The following is a 10,156-nucleotide window of genomic DNA, read 5'->3' on the forward strand; positions in this document are numbered from 1 at the left end:
GCTCATACGCAGAACACCTTTTAATGGAAACACTTGCAAGTTGCAATTGTACTTTGTCGAAACTTTAGAAATAGCGCATTTATTTTGCACAAAACTGTAATGGAAACGAGACTACAGACAGTCATGCCGGCTGTCAGAGTTTATTTGCTGCATGATGGAGAACATTGTTGAACTGTGTTGGAAGTGGAAAATGCAGATGTATTAATGTCCGGCTTCACTTGGACAATACAAAGGCATGGCATGAGAATGAGCAAGATCCAGGACATGCAAGATGTGGACTGTGTAGTAAAATGTTTGACATTTGACACATGGGAGAGGCACCACTTGCTAGCCATGCTAAAGCAGCTAACCAGTTTACCCTAGTGACCAATGTGACACCTGCTGTCAGCTGCAGTGATGCATGCACCATCAAACAAGGGACCATTTTCGGTGCTGTGTCCAGAAACGAAGCCCCAACTGCAGAGAGGTACTGTGACACTGAAGGTGCATAATTTTCACTCACATTATTCCCTCTAGTTGTACGAAGACACAAGCCAGCTTTTTCAGGTCATGGTTTCCCCAACAGCCAGATGACTCCCTGATTCAGATGCAGTAAACACAAGTATTCAACTATTATATGTAGTTTTTGACTGGCTGCTTATTTTAAGAAACTACTGGTACATTTTTTATTAATGGATCTTTAATCTTTTCATGTAATGTTACACACATACTTTCCACAGAATGCAATGGCGATGAAAATTTGTTTCAGTCATGGGACCTGTCCAAAACCAGACCCTACCCACTCCATCACAGAGTTTATTGCAGACACCTTCGCAGCTGAGGGGATAGGTGAAGGGGATAAACGCAGCCATTGCTGTTTTATAACGCAGTTCCACTCCTCGCTGCTTGGTTTGGGATGGCACTGAATGTGGTGGACCCTGGAAACAGAGTGAAAGTGGGTAGGGAGAGGTTGTAGGGGCGGTTTGGGAAAGGCCCATGGAAATGTGTTAGTAAAAATGTGTATAAACCCTGTTTGTATGATTTCATATGGCAAATGATTGGTGCTGGATTGATTGATGGAAGATGCATGGACATGTCTAAAAATCATGGGAGGACAGACACTGGACTATTTACATTTCACAAAACATATATCTTTATTGAACTGTAACAGACATGATCGCTAGGAACAGTTCTCTACTTGTGCTAAGAGCTTTAAGAGTGACGAAGGGTTGTATGGGAAGAGTTTCTTCATCTGCAGCCTCGTCACCACCTCTCTGAGCGCTGACATACAGAGGACTGCTCTGGCTAATGTTTTACAGGTCACCTGTGAACCTGGACGTGATGCTTCCTCAGTCTGTAACACCGACAGTGGCGGTCCTCCTGGTCTTCTCTCTGGTGTGGAGTTAGGTTCACTTAGTGATCCTGGTGAGTTCAATGACTCATACTGTTCCAGCTTGATGGGTACTGGTTGTCCACTAATCTCTTGTTTCACATCCATAGCACTAATGTTCTCACACACAGCTGCTCCTGGTTCATCCTGACAAACCTCCATGTCCTCTGGCTCAGACTCGTCAGAACTGTCGTACTCTACAAGGTGAATCCCAGCAGCCGAACTCATTGTTCCCACTGGTGAAGTAACACCTGTGGGCTGGTCACAGGAGCTGAGTTCAACTCCATCTGGCTGACCTTTACATGTCACCTTTAACACATCACCACCACATGAGGCAGTCAGTGACAGCTGAGGCCAGCTGATTCGTCCACATGCTGCAGTGAAGCCCGGCCAGTCGGCTCTCTGGTACTTGAGGTACCGCACAAAGTACTCCAGGAAGCAGGTTTCAGTGGAGATGAGGAAGTCGAGGAGGATGCTGTGGTCGAAGGAGATGCTCTGGAGCAGCAGCAGGAAGTGGCAGTGAGGGTTGCAGCCGGACGCACAGGCTGCCTCCAACACAGCAGAGTCCTCCAACCCTGAACACCGTCTGCAGGAGGAAACAAGCAGCTCAGTCAGCTCACTCTGAAAACATGATACCACCACTGCCCTGGACTGCATCTGATTTCACTGATTGGTTTTTCTTCTTTGGTTGAAGGCGTGTTTGCTCCATCTACCATTCACATTTAAGTCTACAAGATGGACAAATCTGAGCGTGCACTTCCTGTTTTGGTGTGATCTCAAGCGAAACTTACTCAGCTTTGATCAAGCGTGTTTGGAAGTAGGACTGAGTTGATTTCTGGTTTTGCCGCTCTGGTCCAATGTGTGAGCTCAAACCAGTGAGCTCACTAGTGATTGTCAGGCTGTGAGTCAAGCACGGCAACACGAAGGATCAAATTTTAGCAGAGGCGGGAGAGGAAGAGCAGCACATGTTGTGTTTGTTGACTGTAAAGTGCGTGTGTTTTTTGGGGTGACAAGATGAGACATGGTTGAGTCAAGGAAACTTAAACTGCACCAATATGACGACATGTTGGATCTGAAGCTGATGAAGGAGTTGTCCTAACGCACCGTGACAAGTTGCGCCATTTGGAGCTGAATTTTTGTGGGACACCTTGTCTGCACTTATTCCTGTCACTTGCTTTGAAAGCACCGCAGTAGATGAAGGGCCGCTGATTTATGAAGTTAAAATTAGGGATTATCTAAACGAAGCCCGCTCATTTCACTACAGAGCCCAAAGTAAGGTGTCAGCTGGCTGCAGAGAGATCGCCAGGAGGCTGGAAATTTCTCATGAGCTAAATGACCATAGCTAATAACAAGCCAGCCTAATTGCTGTTGGCTGTATTCTGTCATTTCCAGTAAATATCACAATATAAAACATGTTTTCTGTTTAAAATGTACACACATAGGAAGATAGCAAGTACTCGTCCATCTTTTAAGTGGTTACATTTCCAGTCTGATCTCGAGTGCACAGCTGACAGCTACCTGGTTTGTTTACATGCAGAAACAGAAGTGCAAATTCAGTTGATTCTGTGTAACGGAGAGCTCCGATGTTACATGACGCAACATGGTTGTCGGTCACCTTGTGCAAGAGTTTTTGCTTAGGTTGTTTGGGGATTTTGGCTTATGTCATTGAGACTGAATATAACCCCTGCCCTCATATATCAGCATATTTGTTTATCATCAAAGAGACTTTTGGTTATTACTAAAAAAAAACTTTGTGCATCACAGCCCTTTCCTCTGGTCATGAAGTATTTGCATCATTCTCCTACGGCACAGACAGCCCAGCTTCCTCAACAGACCATCTTTCCAGCAGTGAAACACTTATTTAACTTTGTCTAAATGTCATGTTGATGAAAAGAAATCACACATGCGCCTGTATATCTGCTGTACCTGTGATGTAAGAATATGGACAGCAAAGCTTTGGCTGCCTCCATCATGTCATCGTCCTGTTCTCCAAACAGCAGGCTGATCCAGCAGCAGCGGTGAGTGACCTCCGTCAGCTGGACACCGCACTGCTGCAGGAAGCCCCACAGATTCTGCAGATACCCAGAAACCTCTGCAGCACTGTCCGCTCCTGCTGTGAGAGGACACAGGACGGTATCAGCATAAAGCCTCACCTTGTATTGCGGAGGAACTGATAGTTCCCCTCAGCTCGACTAATAGTTTTGGCATCTTTCAAGTTTCTGTTTTGGGTTTACAGCCTGCAGCATGTGAGCAAAAAAATCTACTAATGCCACTCAATCAGACATCTTGATACTTTGCGTTATTTGAAGATCACTTCATCATGGATTCTCACCTGCTCCTCCAGCTGTTTGGATGTGAAGCTCAATGGACTTGAGAAGAAGCAGGCTGACGGCCCTCAGCATCACACAATCTGGTTTTTGACCCTCCTCGACTCTGACGCATCTCGCCCCCCCAAAGAAAGAGGCTGACTCCACCTGAACACTCTGCAGCCAGTTAGTAGCCACAGCTGTGAGCACGCTGTGAGCCAGCAGACTCATATCAGAGCTGAAGTGCTTGTGTTTTATTCCAGTGGACAGCACGTCACCTGAAGCCCAGTCCTCTCCAGCCTTCTGAAGCACCGCTCTCTTCAGAAGCAGCAGCGCTCGCTTTTTGACAAAATACTCTGAGCAGCAGCTGATTGTTGTCAGCAGTGCTGAGGAGTGGATGTGAGTTATCCTCTGACTCTTCAGACACACACCGGCTCCACATATCAAACTGGATGCGGTCAGCACCTCCAGCAGGTCCAGCAGGAGGCAGAATGTTGTTCCCCAGCGTTCCACTGAACACTGCGTCGCCTCTTTTCTCTCCTCAGGCAGGAACTTTGAACACAAAGCACTGAGGCTGGAGTCAAACGCTGACAGAAGTTTCCCAAGGATGTCTGATGGAAGAAAATACACACATTCAATATGACAGATGAGACGCAACAACACATCAAAGATATGTTGGAAGATAAATCTGTTCAGACACAACGAATGTTGATCAGCGACTTACAAGAAACTGCAGAGATGAACAAAGACATCAGAAGTTTTTAAGCAACATTTTAAAAATGAGCGGTTTTCAGACTCTGTTCAGCTCATTACAGAGGAGCTGCTAACTATGGTGGCTGCTGCGAAAACTGGATACAGCAGCAGAGGTGTGACCGCTGTTCATTCCTGTGAAAGTTGTTCAATGGCGCTTAAAACCAAAAAGGCTCTATTTCTGCGGTACGAAAATACCTGAACACCATGGAGGCCAGAGAGCAAACACACTGGAGACTAACACAAGCCGAGCCAGCTCCTTTTGTTTTAGCACCCCACTTAACTGAATGGGGATAAAATGATTAATCACAAGGCTCTTGTAGACCAGTGGTTCCCAACTGGTGGGTCCTGGTCCAAAAGTGAGTCCCAGGTCTGTTCTGAATGGACCACAACTGACTCACGAATGTGTCAAATTTGTAAAAACTACACTTTATTTTGAAGTGCTGTTCCATGCTGTAGAGTGAGTGACTAACGGACAGCAACATGACAGAAACCGCAAATTAGCATGATGACATGGCCATGGTTTTACCTTGATGAGCTCCTTTAAGAAGTCTTTTCAGGACTTCAGTCAGCGACCACAGACAGGCGTCCAGCTCAGGACCAAGGGCTGAGTTGTAGAATGTCTGCACACACTTCTGCTGCCACACAGGACTGACGGTGCCCTGAGAAATTAAACTGTACATCATACATCCTGATTCTGATGTGGCATTTACTTCATACATTTTTTCATGCCGTTGGAGCACCATTACAGTCATTCTCCTGGCAGCAAGGACGCAGAGGCACTGAGAGCACAGATGTGGAAGAACCTCAAACACTGACTAATCAGAGCAGACTGGGCTTTTTTGGGAGGGGGATCAAAGCACGATTTATACTTGTGCATCAGCGCTATGCAAAGTCTACGCCGTAGTCTACGCACATGGCCTACGCCGTTGTGAGCATTTATACTTGTGCTGGTGTGTCACTCTGCAGTTACACCTCCAAAACACTAGTTGGCATCAGGGTTTCTGTGCAGTGCTGTAAAGTCTTACTGATTCAAAATACACATTAAACACACATTAAACATGGCTTAATAGAGACAGTTTCAAACACAAGTGCCCAAATCAGCTTCACTATAACTCGCAGCATTCACAGACAAACACTTGTCTTTATCTGGACACATTTTCCCCACAAATACAACATGCTAACGTTATTAGCACAAGCCTATGGCATTTTACGTTGTATAAATTAGCCTAGCGGCTAGTGGACTTTTCCTCTACTCATATGAAGCCAGGGACAACAGCAACATTTAACAAAAGTAATGTTACAAAATTCAGCTCCATTACAGCTCACAAGGTTCACTGACAAAACAACTGTCTTATAAAAGCTTTGTTTCCACTGAGGGAAATGGTTTCAGCTTACAAAAACAGACAGGGGGTCGTGACATGTAGAGACATTACTGGGGAGGTGCACATCAGGCAACAGTGTGGGGCTCTACATCGATGCCTAGTCTACGCCATAGGTACGGCGCCAATTTGACGCAGAAGTATAAATCCCACATTAAAGATACAGTCACTAAAACTGAGTGTTTCAGACAGAGGGTAGTACGAACCTGAAAATGAGCAGAATATGGGACCTTTAATACAAAATGGACAGATGCATGATGCATGACAGACAGAAAAGTTTTCTAAGTTCTTTAAAGTTCATCCTGAGAACTCACAGATTTGAGGAGCTGATAGCAAACACATGTTGATGCAGTCTTTGCAGCGAGATGTGAGATGATCTGGTCCTCAGCGTGGAACAGCTGGACCTGTGAGGGAGTGAGATCTCACTGTATAAAACACTTGTGTTAAGATGTATCTGTGTTTCATGGTCAGCCTGAGGAGAGTGGAGCACTTACAAGTTGGGACATGAGATCCAGGTCCTGAAACACCGTCAGGATCTCCCCGCAGTAGGAGGTCAGTGCAGGAGGCAGGACCCGGGACGTCAGGTCAGAGGTGATCCTCTCCACCAGACTCACACTGATGCAGGTCAGATCACAGCTCTCTGCAGGACCACTCTCTCTGTCCTCACCGGGGACCGGTCCACACACCCCGGAGAATATCACACGGGCCACCTCGGCAGCACTTCGTGTGGGACATGTCCCCGTCTGAAAACATCTGGACACATGTGTGAGACAGTCAAAGCGCTGACTGACGGAGGAGCTGTCTCTGCAGCCTGCTGTGTGCTCCATGATGCTGCTGCCTCTTCCTGCCATGTGATGCACACGGAAGCAGAGCGACAACAAATGGGTCGACAACACAGAAGCTGAGTCAAGTCACCGAGAGTTAACACGATAAAACCGGATGTATGTCACATGAGCCTTCAAAATAAAAGCAACTTTCAGCGCGCTTCTGTCCGGTGGATTATATATCAGTCAAAAACATAGTATTTTGGTAGTAAACATGGACTGAACCTTCACGTTGTGCAGTAGACATTTTACAGCACTGACATGGTGCTGGGTGTCGGACGACCTACAGACTATTTTCTAACTCACAATGAAAATAAATTGATTTACGCTGGGAATATTTTTTGTACTTTTACGGTAATGTCAGAGTGCATAGAAAAATAGTAGTTTGTTTTAAAAATATTAATAATATTTCTGCAAATTATTTCCAGAAATTTACAATATGCATGTTCTCCCCATGTCAGCGTGGGTTCTCTCCGGGCACTCCGGCTTCCTCCCACAGTCCAAAGACATGCAGATTGGGGACTAGGTTAATTGGTGACTCTAAATTGTCCGTAGGTGTGAATGTGAGCGTGAATGGTTGTTTGTCTCTATGTGTCAGCCCTGTGATAGTCTGGTGACCTGTCCAGGGTGAACCCTGCCTCTCGCCCGATGTCAGCTGGGATAGGCTCCAGCCCCCTGCGACCCTCAAGAGGATGAAGCGGTTAGAAGATGAATGAATGAATGAATTTACAATATGTAGCTGTATTTTTTTTTAGATAAATTACATTATTATCACAACTGTATTTAACTGTATTCAGAACTTTACTGTGAAATTCACTAAGGTAAATATCGTAATTTCACAGAAGTACACTGTTAAATCACAGTAACATATAGAGTTTAACTGTGAGATTACAATCAAATACAGTAATTCTGTTTAATCACAGTAATCCAATGTAAATTAACTGTGAGGTTACAGTTAAATACAGAAATTTTACAGGAACATGCTGTTATATCACAGTAATGTAATGGACTTTAACCGTAAGGTTACAGTTGAATATAATTCAGTCAGGAACATTTTAGTCAAAGAAAACTTTATTTCCATTTTCAGTATTACATTTCGTGGTATGGCTCTGTTCTAGGGCCTCTACCTTTCCTCGGGCCTATGCAGAAAGCCTAAGGCACAGAGAGCACATCTCTCCGCCCTTCCACATGCAGACAAGGAAAGCCTGAGGCAGAGAGAGCAAATCTAACTGCCCTTCCATGCGCCTACATGAATATTTAATATTATCTTGATTTTAGTTTTGGCCTTCTTCATTTTATCTTTTTCTTTACTTTCCCAAGTGTGAGATTAATAAAGTTTATCGTACCTTATCTGACATTTTAGTTTGTTTCATTCTCAGAAACGTCTTTCATGCTTAAGGAAATTGTCTTATTTTCGCATTGATAAGTCCCTTATGATCCTATTTTACAGATCTTATATTAAGTCTGTCTTGACCTTCTCTTCTCTCTGCTGGTTTGGGAATCTCAGCATCAGGTCCAAAAATGAACTGAGTAGCATTGTGAAAATGAGTAGCAAGATCTTGGGGCTTCAGCAGAATACTTTATCTGTCCTGTTTCATAAACAGATAGGAAGGAAGGCTACAGCCATCCTTTCCTACAGTTCCCAGCCCTTATTCTCTTAGTTTTAGTTTATGCCTTCTGGCTCTCGGCTTAGATTTCCACCTGTTAAGAATAACAGATAGTATGATCATGATGGTGATGTTGTCGATGTCGATATTGTTGACTATTGTTGATGACCTCTGTTGTTTTAGATCACTGTATTTGGTTCCCCTTTCCTCCACCTGATTGTTGAGTATTTATTTTCTTATGTGTTCTCTCCTGTCCCTTTTATGTAAGTTCTTACTTGCTGTGCAACTGATTGTCCTCTAGGGACAAAATAAAGTTAAAGTTGATTTTTTTTGGCAGGTTTCTTGCTAATATTGCATAAGAGATTAGTTTTCCAGTTTTTTTTTTAAATTATACTGTTTGCAGTTGGTTTGGAGTTGAGAGAATGATGCTTTTATTCTGAAAGATCGGAAGCGGAAATCACAATGTTTTTGCTGCCGGGGCCAAACTGATGTGCTCACAGAGAGACTTTGTTGTTAAAACGGATTGTACAACAGCGAAATGATGCTCAACATTGCTGAGACAGACATCTAGTGAAGTTTTAACGCACAGTTTTGCAGATACGTGATGGATTTGAGTTGAAAACGACATAAATATGCATCTTTGATAACTCCAATTCCTCCTGACTGGAAGCTGATTGGCTAAGTTATCCGTCGGATAAGTATGTGAAGTGTTTTTAGTATCAAAGCTGTTGTGTTTGTCACTACATATGTAGAATTAACTTTAATATCGGTGCACACAGTGTGCCGGGGGTTTATCTGTAACCACCGTCACAAGTAACGGTAGAAAAGTCAACAGAAGCTAGCGAGCTAGCGCTAGTGAGTTTGTTAGCTTGCTGGCTAGCCTTCGTTAGCTAACATAAATACATCCTTAAATGAGGCGTTTGTCGAAGTATGTCGCAGGTATTATATTTTCTGCAATGTAAGAAACAAACTGTTTTATCTGCCTGATTGGTTTCATCGGTTTTCATTAGTTACCGTCATTGTTTACTTGTACGTGGCTTGTATTGTTGGTCATGTTAGCAGGTAAAGCCTTTCTATTGTCCATTGTTTTTCATCAAACGGTGAAGCTAACTAACATGTATGTGTTCACCCGGAGGTGCTGCACAGTTTGGCGCCTTGGTACCATGTTTAGTCATTTGTTTTAACTATAAGGCGTTAGCTCATTTTAAACCTAAGCTATTTTTGTTAGCTAGTTGTGCATTTGAGACATGAATTTCATTTGACACTCCTGTCATTCAGCGTTGCTATTGTTGTTGCTAGCGGTGGTAGTTTATCCATAACAAATCCATAATATTTGATTGGGTTTATCAATAAAGATTATTAAACGGTCATGTCACCCATTTTTGAGAATTGGGACAAATCATGTCCCACTAAAAAACATCAAAACTTATCAACATCGTTTCTGTGGTGAAATGTTATTTCTCAATGATTTTTATGTATGAAAAATGTGATTTTTTTTTTTTTTAATATTTTGATCTGCTCTAGTTTTTTAAACTAATTAACTCGCCTGAAAACACACTTTCCTAGATAAGAATTCAACTCAACTTTATTTACCTAGCACCTTTCATACAAACATGCAGCCTAAAGTGCTTCATGTGGCAAAACTGGAATGACACAGACACAATTTAAAGGATAACACAAAAAAATAAAGTTTAGCAAGACTACAAAATTACAACAGTAAGTCAACAAAACATTAAAAAAGCAAACCACACAAATGAGTACAAACTTATCAAAAAAGACAATTAAAAGTCCATAGAAAAAAATAGAAAATAAATAAATAAAATAAACTAGAGGGATAAAATCAGGTAAAAACCAATGGTTAAAACTTAAAAAATGAATACTGCAATGTTACTTTACATTAACAAACCAGATTAAAAAG

The 10,156-nt window shown here is 43.0% G+C and overlaps 1 protein-coding gene and 1 long non-coding RNA gene across 3 annotated transcripts in view; both read right to left on the reverse strand.

Moving 5' to 3' along the window:
* Positions 1–10,156, reverse strand: part of LOC125879973 (uncharacterized) — a 119,020-nt gene that overhangs the window by 36,485 nt on the left and 72,379 nt on the right. The window lies entirely within an intron of this gene.
* On the reverse strand, positions 528–6,663 carry lins1 (lines homolog 1). 2 transcript variants are annotated; one of them, XM_049561686.1, is made up of 6 exons: positions 6,302–6,663; positions 6,122–6,211; positions 4,955–5,087; positions 3,702–4,286; positions 3,296–3,479; positions 528–1,955 (listed from the first exon to the last, which is right to left on the reverse strand). In XM_049561686.1, the coding sequence occupies exons 1-6, from the start codon at positions 6,656–6,658 to the stop codon at positions 1,160–1,162; spliced, it is 2,145 nt and encodes a 714-aa protein (XP_049417643.1). In that variant the 5' UTR covers positions 6,659–6,663; the 3' UTR covers positions 528–1,159. The 2 variants fall into 2 exon arrangements, with proteins under 2 accessions (XP_049417643.1, XP_049417634.1); XM_049561677.1 differs by having other exon boundaries at positions 3,296–3,482.

Source organism: Epinephelus fuscoguttatus, linkage group LG2, assembly GCF_011397635.1.
Source record: "Epinephelus fuscoguttatus linkage group LG2, E.fuscoguttatus.final_Chr_v1".
NCBI lineage: Eukaryota > Metazoa > Chordata > Actinopteri > Perciformes > Serranidae > Epinephelus > Epinephelus fuscoguttatus.